Source organism: Thalia democratica, chromosome 7 (assembly GCF_965202585.1).
Source record: "Thalia democratica chromosome 7, ktThaDemo2.hap1.1, whole genome shotgun sequence".
In the NCBI taxonomy this organism is placed as follows: domain Eukaryota; kingdom Metazoa; phylum Chordata; class Thaliacea; order Salpida; family Salpidae; genus Thalia; species Thalia democratica.
This window is the reverse complement of record NC_139171.1, coordinates 48,555,037-48,567,942: the sequence shown is the minus strand read 5'-3', so window position 1 is coordinate 48,567,942 and position 12,906 is coordinate 48,555,037. Positions and strand designations below refer to the sequence as shown.

Below are 12,906 nucleotides of genomic sequence, written 5' to 3'. Positions count from 1 at the left end.
AGTACTTCGTAAATTTAGTAAATGTTATAGTAAACGGTTAGTTAAACTGTGATTGCATCTTTTATTAAAAAATACCTAACAAAAAAGCAAAACTTTTAAAATAGCTAGAATTAATTAAATTTTTTTATAACAATATTGCTTTGAAATAGAGTTAATAATTATTACCGGATTAATTTAATATTACTATTTTTGGCATCTTTAGTTTAAGAACAAATACTGGATTACAATGGAAAAGTTTCCGTTTTTCCGCTGAGATGTTGTTACAAGGATGAAATTCTTCTGGCAACCATGGGTTTAGGTTACTATTTTTTGCTTCAAATCGAAGTTTTTATTTCTATATAGAAAAATTCCCAGGTAAGGCATTTTGAACGAATTTTTGAACAAATGAAAATTCAGTATGTTTTTAAAGCATAAAAATTGTGCCAAAAAATTTACTATGAAAAATTTTTGCTTTTCAAAATCTGAAGTTTTAAAGTTTTACTTATACTGAACTTCTGCTTAGTTTAAAATATTTTAAAAACCAATTTTAAAATAAATTTAACAGAACTTTGCACTTTTCATAATTATGATATTTGAAGAAAAACTCTTTTTGTATAATTTTTTTTAATAACCATAAACAATTTGAAATGAAAACAAGGATTAAGTTAAACACACATACAATATAAAAATATAGAATAACAAAATGAGCTACCATTCAATTATTCTTAAATATTTCAGTTATATTTTTACCAAAAAAGCATAATTTTATAAAATTTAGCATATAAAATTTTGGATGTGCTGATTAAAGTAAAGATGTTTCTTGTTAGCAGAATATTTGCATCCTTACAATCATATAGGTTTATCTTGTGCACCAAACCTGCAGTTTACATTATATTGTTTTAATACTTTGTATATGTATTATTATAAGTTGTCTCTCAAAAAGATATAAAGAATGTCATAATCAACGCCTAAAGTTGAAAACCTGCATATTTAGGTAAATATGTGTTAATTTTGACGTCAAAAATGGTTCATGTTATTTGAAACCTGTTACCTCTGTTTAAAGACTTATAATACATATACAAAGTATCAATACAATATAACTTGAACTGCAGTTTTGAAGCACAAGATAAAACTATGAGTGTAAGAATGTGAATACTCAGCTAACTATAGAAAACCACACCCTTTCCTCTCTGAGATTTCAACTTTTACAACAATGTATCTTCACATTTTTGTTGTTGCCCTTTCAACAAGAGCAACCACAAAAATGCCATAACAGGTCAATAATAAAACATATTTTATAAAATAACCTTATTAAGCTCGATTCAGAGAACAATAATAAGCACTTATTATGGGAAAATCAAATTGTGAAGCAAGTTTTCACCAATTCTACAATTTAAAAATTTCACCAACAATTCAACTATGTGATCACTGCTCCAACCAATTTCAGTTTATTTTTCAGTTTATTATATATTTATTATTTCACTTATTTATTTATTAACTTGCAAGTTTTCACACTTTACCTTACAACAACACCTATAGTTGCTTACAAAATGGGGCCTCAAAAGTTAAGTCCAAAGGGACACAAATGTTTTTAATTGTTTTTAAATTTGTAAATTACTTAAAATAAGTTGGTGGTCTAATTGATGAAAAATTAACTAATATCTGACAAAAAAAAAACAATAAGCTATATAATTGATTGTTACATAGTGGGCTGAAAAAAGGAGCCAAGAGGATATTGACTTTTTTGGTGACTAGAAAGTCAAACCATGACTTATAAATAGTTATATAGAACATGATTTATTGTTTTCAAAACTAGTTTTGTTTCTAGTTCACTTCAAGTGTTTCAGAAGTTATTTAAGTTTGAATGCAACCAGTCAATAGTAATTTTAATTTTGAAATTCTTAATATTTCTTCTAAAAATGGTCTGCAAAAATGGTTTTAATTTACTCATTTATATTTGATTTCATTACCATTTTTCTTAAGTAAAAGTTTGTTGAAAAATAAGCAGGGCCACCAAAAAATCTGGAATACTGAAAAACCTTGAATTTGACAATTAAGGCAAAAAAAACATGGAAAGACCTAGAGTTTCAAACAAAAATCATTGAAAGACATGGGTTTTCAAACTATTTTTACATGTAAAGTAACAAATTTCAATTAGATTTAAAAATTTACCATAAAGAAAAAAAAGTACCATTTAATTTTTTTATTAAAAAACAAAATTGAAGTAGGTTTACATTATCTTTTCAATGTGGTTATACTACTAAAGAAAATTCTTATAATTTAAGTTTAACTTTATACCAATGATGGACCAAAAAACCTACTTTTTAAAAACCTGAAAGAAATTCAGAAGAACTGGAAGAAATTTACAAAAAACCTTTTACAACCATGGATAAGGTAACTTATTTAAAAAATAAAAGTTTTAGAACATTTTTTTGAAGCTGCTACATTTAAAAAATAAATTATGAAGGCTTCAAAGTATTGCTTGCAAAAATTATAAAAATGTTTTATGCTCAGATACAAAAATTCCTGTAAATTTGTTTTTTATCTTTTCTATTATATAGGCTCTATTCTTGAAAAATTCAAGTTAGGTTTCTTACAATATTTTTGAGTTGTATAACATTAAAATTACCTATAAATTGCCGAAAAATCACGCTTGAAATATAAAAAGTTATAAGTTTTTTAACATCAAACCAAATTCTAGAATTTTTTTTTGTCTAAAAAATTAAATAGGTTTTAAAATGTTGCTTTAAAAAACCTTAAATAATTTTGCGATTAGCAACAGAAGTTTGTGTAAATTAATTTTTATCCTTTCCTTTATATGTGTTCTATCTTTGAGAAACCAAGTAAGTTTTTTTCAGACTTTTTGAAGTTTTGTATAAGTTTTATAAACTTATTAAATTTATCCTTAAAATATTTTAATTTTCAAAATATTTAATTCATTTGTAAAAACTCTGTACCATATCCAAAAATATATCTCACTATATAGTAAATACTAGTTATAAAATTAAGAGTCTAACTGTATGCCCAAAAAACATTTTTTCAATGTTTAAAAATGTATGATTTTAGTTAAAACGTACATCATGTGCTGCAGAATCTTGTTTTGTTGCTCACATTTGGCCAAGGTGCTACAGTTTACCAATTCCTGTTTAAATGAATAAAAAATATAAGGAAAATCTTGTCATTTTGTTTTTCAACACTACTTGAAAAAAATTGAAGTGAAAGCCATCTAAACAATATATGCTTTTTGTTTGTTTTTATAAGTTTTTTATTGTAATCATACTAAAAACTACTATCATTTAATAACAAAAAGTGAAATAGGAAATCCAAAAAAATTGAAATTCCTTTAGTTGAAAAAATAAATGATTCAATTTTCAGAGTTAAATATAAAAATGAATCTACAAGAAGTCTTAGCATTTTCAAATCAAAAACTATTTGATGAGCTCAAAAAAAGAGGAGCTAATGTTGGACCGGTCACTGATGGTACAAAAAAAATCTATGCTAGCAAATTGTTGAAGCTTATGGATCAGGCTGGTGAAGTTTCTCAACCATCTGAAATGAAGGTCAAGACCAAAAAGAAGTCTAAAAAAAGACAATCAATGCAACCACTTAAAGCTGATTTAGAAGTAATGCAAGAGAATGAAGTTATTGTTGCTGATAATACTGAAAAAGCAACAGTAGTACAACAAACTGTTAAAACAGCCAGAAAAACTAAGAGAAGAAGTGTTGCTAGAAAAACTGTAGCGGTCGAGGAACCAGTTGAAGAAGTTGTTGAAGAGAATGCTGTAACTGAACAAGATGAAGTAGCACCAGTTGACAATGGTGGTCTAGCGGCTGGAGAGCCTAAAGTAGTTGAAACTCCAACTGTTTCAACCTCCACAAAGCCTATAGTTTCAACCTGGAAAAAAACAGATATATCGTCTGTAACTAGAGCAGAGATGCTACAGTCTGCCTTGAGAAGGCGCAGACCTTTGTATGAAAATGATGTTCAAGTGAAAAGTCCTGCTGTTCCTAAGACACAAGAAAGCCAAGGCAACAAGCCTAAAAAAACTGGTATCAGTTTTTGTGCTTTATTGTTTATTATTGCAATAGTATCTGTGTTGGCTTGGGTTGTCTATTCAATCATGGAACAAAATCCATCTGCTCTTGAACTACTTTAAAGAATTAGACTATCATGTTAAATTTTCATTGTTCTAGTGAGCTTAAGAAAAAAGTTTTCAAATTCTATTTAGTACTATTGTTAATATAATTAGGGAAGTATATAATTTCAAGTTCTAGCAAAGTTTGTACTAAATAGTTATGTTTTAAAAAATGGTCTGTTTTTATGTAAATATTGCTTAAATTTTTTTCGAAATACTTACAATGGTTTCTAAAGGTTTTTGGACTGATTACTAATGAAGTAGTTTAATGTAAAAAGTTACTAATTTGTATAAAACAAAAAGATAAAATGTTTAAGAAACTGCAAATGTTATTAATTATAGTCGTTTCAAATTAAATTTTAATTATTTTGCAAATGTTGTATTATTGTATTGGTTTTAAAATAGGAAAAAGTTATGTTTGAAATCATAGTTTACAATTATTAACTTTAAAAAAAATAGGTTATCTTTTTGAATTAGTGTTAAAATAAGTTAATTTTAGCTGTTTAAAATATAATTTTTATTTATTTAATAAGTTATATATAATGAATCTACTTTTAATGTTTAAGTATTTGAAGCATTTGTAACTAGTGATGTTATAATACATAGCTTGTACATTTAGATTTATGAGCAAGAAATGTTAAATATTCCCACACAGTCATTGCATGGATATTCTGTTAGATTTTCTCCGTTTACCCCAAACAAGATTGCGTGTGTAGCATGTCAACAGTTTGGCATATCAGGTTTTTGATCTTGTTTTCATCTCGTATTTCAAATTAGCACTAAATTAAAACAGTTTAAAAATTAATGTAGTTGAAAAATCTGGGACAACATTATAGAATTTTTTATACTTGAAATAAATAAAACAACCCTAAGTTTGTTTATATTCAAAGGAATCAATCTAATATATTTTTTATATTTTTTTTACAAGTGAGCTTTTGTCTTATATGATACTTTTCAATATAAAAAAACAAAAAAATTGTTGAACAATTACAAGAGTTATGTAAGCTCAAATATAAGATTCTATAATTTTATAAGAATAAAACTTTATGCTGTATGATAATAGTAGCATCCATGTCTATTTACTTACTTTTATAATTTTTAAATTATGAGTGCTTTTGAACTTTCAATCTGAATTTAAAAGGGCTTTAATTTCAAGTATAGTAGTTTCTAATTTTATCAAGTGATTAAATAAAATCTTCCTTTGTTAGTAAATGAATATTTTTAGACCCTCATTTGTCTAAGAAAATTAATCTATAGAGGCTACTTTTAAAGGTTTGAAAAATTAAATACTAATAGTTAAGTTTTATAAAACAAGCAGAGTATTTAATTTACAGCAACTGCTTTAAAGTATGTGAGTATTTTTGACAATAAAAAGAACAAATGTGTAAAATTTAAAAAGTATGTGGAAACATATATTTTTAGAAAATCTGAATGGTGTGTTTTTGTGATTATAAACCCGTTTATTGTGAACGTTCTTAAGTACATATGCTTTAAAATAACTCAAAAGTAATAAATGCTTTATATAGTAGGTTATTATTCTTTTGATCTCTTAGTGTTGTTCAGCTTGACTATCATGTTACTAAATATGCTTCGCAAATGAAAAAACGAAGCAAAAAATTTAACCTCTTAGGTATATTCACTTTTAAATTGAGTTTCTGATACAAATGTATGAATTGCATTCTTGTATGTCAATTTTCTCTGATGTTTAGAACTTAATTTCAAATCTATTTATTGTTTAACTTTGAGCTGGAGAATTCAAAAAAAAAATCTTAGATAGTTTAAAATTTTGGAGATTTGTTGAGATTTAAAATATATTAAAATTTTTAAGCTAAATTCAGGGTTGCCACTTTACCTGTAAACCTAAAAAAACCTTGAAAAACCTGGAATTCGACAATTTAGGCAAAAAAAACCTGGAAAAATCTTGAAATTTAAAAAAAATCACTGGAAAAACCTGGAATTTTAACAATTTCCACATGTTCAGTAGTAAAATTTGGATTTGACTCAAAAAATCTATCATATAAATAAAAAGATTTTGTCATCATCAAAAATTTTTTTATGAAAAATGATATTTAAAATAGTTTTAAATAATCTTTTCAATGTTTTTATACTATTTAACACAGTTTCTTACCTTAGACTTAACTTAAAACTAAAAATAGATGCAAAAATGTGTACTTTTAAAAACCTGGAACAAATTTGAAAAACCTGGACAAATTTTTGATAAAACAAGTGGCAACACTGTTAATTAAAATGAAGTTAGTACTTTTTCAATAAAAATAATGATTAAAAATTTTTTTTTTTGTAGAATGAATTAAATATTACTTTAAGACTTGGTATTAAATTTAAAAAAAACATTATTTAGAATATGAAAAAGGTTGATTTTTAGTGAAATCGTTTTGTTTTACTATGCTCTCACTTAAATTAACATATTGGGTTCATCAACTTAGATCCCTAATATCTCTAAAGTTACTATGAACTTTGTTGGGTGGTTATAAGTGCATGATAGCTATAATAAAACAAAATTAAATCAACTTGTAAAATAAGGTGGAAAATTAAAGTAACTATACTTAAGATAATTTTGTTTTCAATCTTTTAATAACATGCTCGTAGTCACCCCCTATTACTTAAATAATGTTTATTACATATAGTCTGTAATTTGTCAAGAAAAGCTTAAAGTTTATGTATATAGTTTCTCTTAAAATTTATATATACAGTATAATTGAAATTAACTAAAATTTTTGTTTAGATAGTTTGCAATTTTAACACTATTTTTTGGTTACATGGCAATTCAAATTCAGAAAATTTAAATTCTGACAATTCAAATTCTTAAAAAATATTTAAGAGTCCATATATCAAAAAAAACATGTATTTAAAAAGAAAATACTCGTATGCAGGTCTGATTAAACTTACTTTAGCCATATCTCAAAAATTAATTTAAACTTGAAAAAATGATTGTTTATTTAGATCTAATTAAGGGGGAGGGTAGCAAGACACTTTTTTTACTTGTTTTCTTATTTTTAAGGTCTTTAAGTTATTGATTTTTAAATTTCAAATTAGTTTTTGAAATATGAGGGTACAAAATTGGAAATTTAAATAAGTTCTTTATGAAAGGACCAAGGAAAAAGGAAAAAAAAAGACAACTTCATTAAAACTCTGCTCTCTCTTAAAGTTTTCAAGCAATTGTTTTTAAACTTACTTTATTTTAACACTTAATGATAAACAGACCTCTTGTGGGAATTTTTTATTTTCAAGTTTTTTTTGTTAGAAAAATAGTGAAAAAGGATATTTTTTTTTATTTTGGTCATAAAGTTGTTAATTTTTTTTTGTTTATCTTTTCAATATAGTTTTTTCTATTGCTGCAGGGAAATTTTCCTAAAATTTTGTTAAAATATGAAGAAAAAAATAAATTTTATATTTTTTTTAGTTAGTGAGAAAACTGGCAATGAAAAATTAAGCATATTACACTGGTATTTAAAACCTATACATATCTATTATTCAGAATTATATGTTTATTGTTATTAAAAAATATTCTACTTCTGATAGTTTATTTTCTGCTATCATTTTGGTGTGTTCAATCAGATTTCTTTTTTGTTTGATATAATGACTTACTTAATTAAAAAAATATTTTATTTATTACAAATGTATGTTTTAATGCTAAACAACACCATCATAAAAATAATTTTATTTATTAAGGTTCACTTGTTCACTAATTCTGTGTAAATTGATAATTAAGAAGTTCAGATGGCAGTTTTATACACTTTTATGCATTGAAAATGTGCAGCTTAAATAGAATGACATAAAACATATTGTATAGGTTCTGGGTCTCTGTTAATATTTGAGGGTAGACTTGAAAATGGCGTAGAACCACCGAATTTAGTGAGAAAGAGTGATTGGGCTGATGGGCTGTTTGATGTGTGTTGGAGCGAACTGGACATGAACGTCTGCCTGACCGCTTGCGGTGACGGGTCTATCATATTGTGGAACCAAAATGCAAACGTTGGTAAAATTTATAAGTAACTAATTAAAATTCAATCCTTTATATGTGTAAAAACATTATGTTAGTAGTTGTTTTAAATTCGTTTTTACAAGTTCTATGGATTTTAAAAGCATAATGAAGTATGAAATAGTCTTAACACTTTAAAAAATAACTTCAGCTGAATATGATTTTGATACAAATAAAGTTAAGACAGTTGTCTATGCAGGTGTTTTTTTATTTACATACTTAAAAATTTAGAATGCGTGAACTTGGATCCTCTTTAAACTTGTTAATCTTAATTAAACATATGGAACTTTAAAACCAAATAATAAATATTTTTCAAGGAACCGATTGCAGTGTCACGTGACCACCAGAAGGAGGTTTACTCTGTAGATTGGAGCCACAGGAAGGCGAAGAACCTGGTCGTGACGGGTTCGTGGGACGCAACTTGCAAGGTGTACGACGCGAACCAGCTGAAGTTGCTGTCGGATCACGTTGGTCACGTGGGAGTCGTGTATTCATCCGTCTGGTCTCCGCATCTCGACGACACTTTCGCAAGCACCTCAGGTATTTGTTGGCAATTGTACAATAGTAGTTTGGAAAGAAAACATGCAATAATTTTTATCAGAAACTTTGGTTGAAGTGAATTGTTCTTTATAAAAATTTACTTAAAGTAAGTATACTGTTTTTATAGCTTATTGTTATTAGTTTTTATTTTAAAACTTAAATAAAATTTAACAAAACAAATACTTTGGTTAACGTATTGACTATCAGTATTTATTTTTAGCAAGTCATTGAAAACAACTTATTCTAACAATTTTTTTCTTGTGTAAAATATATGTATAAAAAAAAGAAAAATATTTGTTCAATATTTATTTCAAATCTGAATTGTTTTATTGTTTTTTACTACTCAAAAATTTTATTATAATTATCAAGAATAGTGTATTTGTAAATTTCAGAAAAAAAAAACAATCTAATCCACTGACATAATCTAAATTTATGTAAACTGCTTACTTCCTTAATAAGCTACCTTTATTTTGAATAACTTATTATATATTGGTAATTTTTTAATTTTCTTACTGTAAAATATTATACTCTGTTTAACTTTAGTTTTTCTATTTAACTAATAATATTTGTAATATTTGTTTTAACTGTTAAGCGGATGGAACGTTGAGTGTATGGGACGTCCGAGCTAACAGCAGGCAGCAGGTAATACCCGCTCACGAGACCGAAGTTCTCACCTGTGATTGGTCGAAATACGACGATTACATCGTCTTCACCGGATCCGTAGACTGCTCTGTCAGGTTTGTGGCGGGAAAACTTTATAGGTTCAAGTTGTTTCATTGTGCAAAAATAGGATATAGTTTGCAGTGCTCTAAAATTTAAAGACAAACTAATTTTATTTCAAGTAGGTTTATTTTAGTTTGTTCAGTTGGTTTTTATTTAATTTTTATATATTGCATGACATGAAATACTATTAATTGAATTTAATTAATTTAAAAACAAATATAGTTTTTATACACAAAGTTTACAACTTTTTAACCTATTAAGAACATAATTTATTATTTAGTGTTCAACTGTGTACACCTCTAAACGTTGAAGAACTCCGTAGTTGACTTAAAAAGCCAGTTTATCAAATTTACAATATTACTTGTTTTCTAAACTCACCTGATTTTTTACAGAGCTTGGGACATAAGAAACCCTTCAAACTATCTGCAGCAGTTTTTGGGTCACAATTACGCGGTGAGACGCGTCAAGTGTTCGCCTTTCGACAGAAACATTTTTGTCACCTGCTCATACGACTTCACTGTTCGGTTTGTAATTAAAATTTTAGTGTATTCAAGTAAATCTTTTTATTGATGTTTTTGTTTGTTAAAGTTAATAAAACAGTTTGTAGTAAAGTAGTAAGTTTTTAAAACTGCGCGATGTCTTATACCAATTTTAAATGAATTATATTTTATAGTGTAATTACATTCTTTTACTATTTTAGTTCTAAAAATTAATAATAAAGTTAATTTTAATTAAGATAAATTAAAAAAATATATAAATGCATTTATAATGCTTTCTATGTCTTACTTTAAACGTCATATACTTCTTACGAAATATTTGATCTAAGTCATTTTTACTCTAACAGGATATAAACTTAAGTAAAACAACAAAAAAATTGGATAACGTTTTTTATTGTTTTTAACATTTTAGATAGAATAGCCGTATAAAAAGTTATCAATATATAAAATCTATAAATCTCAATTTTTCCATAAAATAATATAACTGCTGAATTAAATGCAATGTATAATAGAACTGTTTTGGTAAAAAAAAAACAATTGTTAGTAATATATAATAAAGTGATAAATAATAAAAGTTAGACTTAAGGTTAGTTAATTTATTTTTTCTAAGTTAGAAAAACATCAGACTTACTAACCCTCTGCAACTATATACGTTTTTGGAGGGTCAAGCAAGTAAAATTTATCATTTGCAATTCCACCTGCCCTAACTTAAATTTTTAAAAAATATTAATTTTTGTTTAAGAGAAAATATAAATTGAATTTATCTTAATAAACAATAAATAATGTAAACCTATCTCTTTAAATGAAAAAAAAAACTTTTTAAACGAGAAACTTAGACTAAGTTTAAAGTCAATTTAATGGAAACATATCACTCCTAACAAACTAGTTACTATGGGAAATTTTAATAAAATAAAAAAGAATAGACGTTTGTTTTATAGCTTTTTCACGTTTCGCAGCAGAAAACTCATGGAATTTAAAAAGTTGTAAAACTTTTTGAATGAATTTTTGTGTTTACTATTGAAAATTTTTTGAATTTTCTTCTGACCGAAACTGTCCCGGATAATTGAGCGTCCGGATAAGTGAATAAGCACTGTAATTGTTTTAAATACTAACCTATATTTATTAAATTGTTTTTAATATAAATCTTTGGAAATACTTGCAAATATATTTATCTATAATATTTTGGTTTTGGGTTTAAGGTTTTGGAAAATAGAAATTATTTATATGTTTTGCATTTAGGCCTTAATGCAATGACATATTAGCAAAATCAAAAGTAATGCAATGACATATTTACTTTTGATATTTTCAAAAAACTTTTTAAAGTAGTTTGAGAGCTTTTTTGCTTCCTTAAATAAACATCCGTATAAGTCAAAGTTATTTTAAGTACTTAAGTTTCAACAGATGAAAGGTGAAAAAAGTTATGGCAGTTTTTCGAATTCCTTAAAAATTAAAATAGAGTTTTTTAACTATGAATAATTATTTATTTTTTTATACTAATGAATTTGTTATAAATATTCAAAATTTCAGCTATTAGTTTCTTAATAAAAATTCTAGTGAGGCAAGTTCGCTGGAATATATCATAAAAACAACTTTTCACAGTACATGTTTCTCTGTGTTTAACAAGGTAACACAGCTCCTAGGAGCTCTGTAAAAATATTCGTATATAGATTATGTTCTGTTTTTGATAGTAATATAGAAGATCAGGTTTTTTAATGCAGGTTTATAACTTAATTATCTTGTTACTTTACATTTATATAAACATAAATTTTTAGTATATTATTATGCATTCAAAATTATTGTAAAAGCTCTGTTTTATTATAAAATTCCCACCGTTTTTCTAAACATAAAATATCTTACTTACAAATTAAATTCTATTATTTTTAATCGTAATTTTTTTGAACACAGTACTGTGACATAATTATTGTTCAAAATTCACAACAACTTTAGTTTTATGATTTATTTACTATTGGATTTTGATGTGAGTAGTTTATATTTTAAAATGTATTATACTGAATTTTTACTATAATTTAGATTTAATCATTACTAACATAATATAGTTTTATGTTACTCCTAATTTTTATAGCTTTCAAACATATGATAAGTGTTTATAATTTAATGTTACTTAACTTAAATTTATTAATTAGTGGTTGTTGAATTTTTTTTACAATTTATAACAGTCGGATTGTATAACATATACTGTATCTAATATTTAGTATTAATTTAGAGCAATTATGACTTATCTTTAGTATCACACATTGTTTTACCTATTTTATCTTCTATTCTTTCCTGCAGCACTCATTATTTTTTACAAAGCTCCGATGAACTGTGTTAACTTGTTTAAAGCAGAGAAACATATGTCAGTTCCATAAATAAAAAGTAGTGTGTAAATTCGTTTTGTTAAATTTAATATATATATTTTGTACTATGATAAAACTTTTATTTTTGGTTTTTAAAAATGTTTTTAGCATAATTTGCTTTTAAACCTTGTACCACTATATTTATTTTTTTTTCATAATATTACTTTGTTTAGTTTTTACTAGACGATTTAACATATAAATTGTAACATAACTGCTTGTAGCGCGTGGGATTGTTCGAAACAGCCGACGTTCAGCCCACTCATGCAGACCATGGAGCACCATACTGAGTTCGTGTACGGGCTCGACCTGTCCACGTTCGTCCCCGGTCAGGTGGCCGACTGCTCGTGGGACCAGTCCGTTAAAATTTACCAGCTAAATTGATAGTTTTTATATGACTGTTTAAAAATATAGGTTTAATCGTTTGCAAACAAATGATCCTAGTAAAATAATTTCACTGGTTAATATAAATAAAACAAATTGTACAGTAATGTTCCTTTATTGTACCAACATATATTATTCTTCCCATTAACAACCCAGTTGAAGTGTGTTGATTCTTTAAACACATAAACATATGTTGGTACAATAAAGGAAGATTACTGTACAATTTGTTTTATTTAGTTTTTATATGAAATTTTAAATGCTGAAGTTGCAGTTTTTTTTTAGCATAAGAGTTT

The 12,906-nt window shown here is 25.9% G+C and overlaps 1 protein-coding gene across 1 annotated transcript; it reads left to right on the top strand.

Moving 5' to 3' along the window:
- Window positions 1-4,721: 4,721 nt before the first annotated feature.
- LOC145840645 (peroxisomal targeting signal 2 receptor-like) lies at window positions 4,722-12,906 on the top strand. Its single transcript, XM_082947964.1, has 6 exons — window positions 4,722-4,855; window positions 7,927-8,108; window positions 8,433-8,655; window positions 9,248-9,392; window positions 9,771-9,902; window positions 12,454-12,906. Exons 1-6 carry the CDS (start codon window positions 4,750-4,752, stop codon window positions 12,611-12,613), a joined length of 948 nt encoding a protein of 315 aa, XP_082804090.1. The 5' UTR covers window positions 4,722-4,749; the 3' UTR covers window positions 12,614-12,906.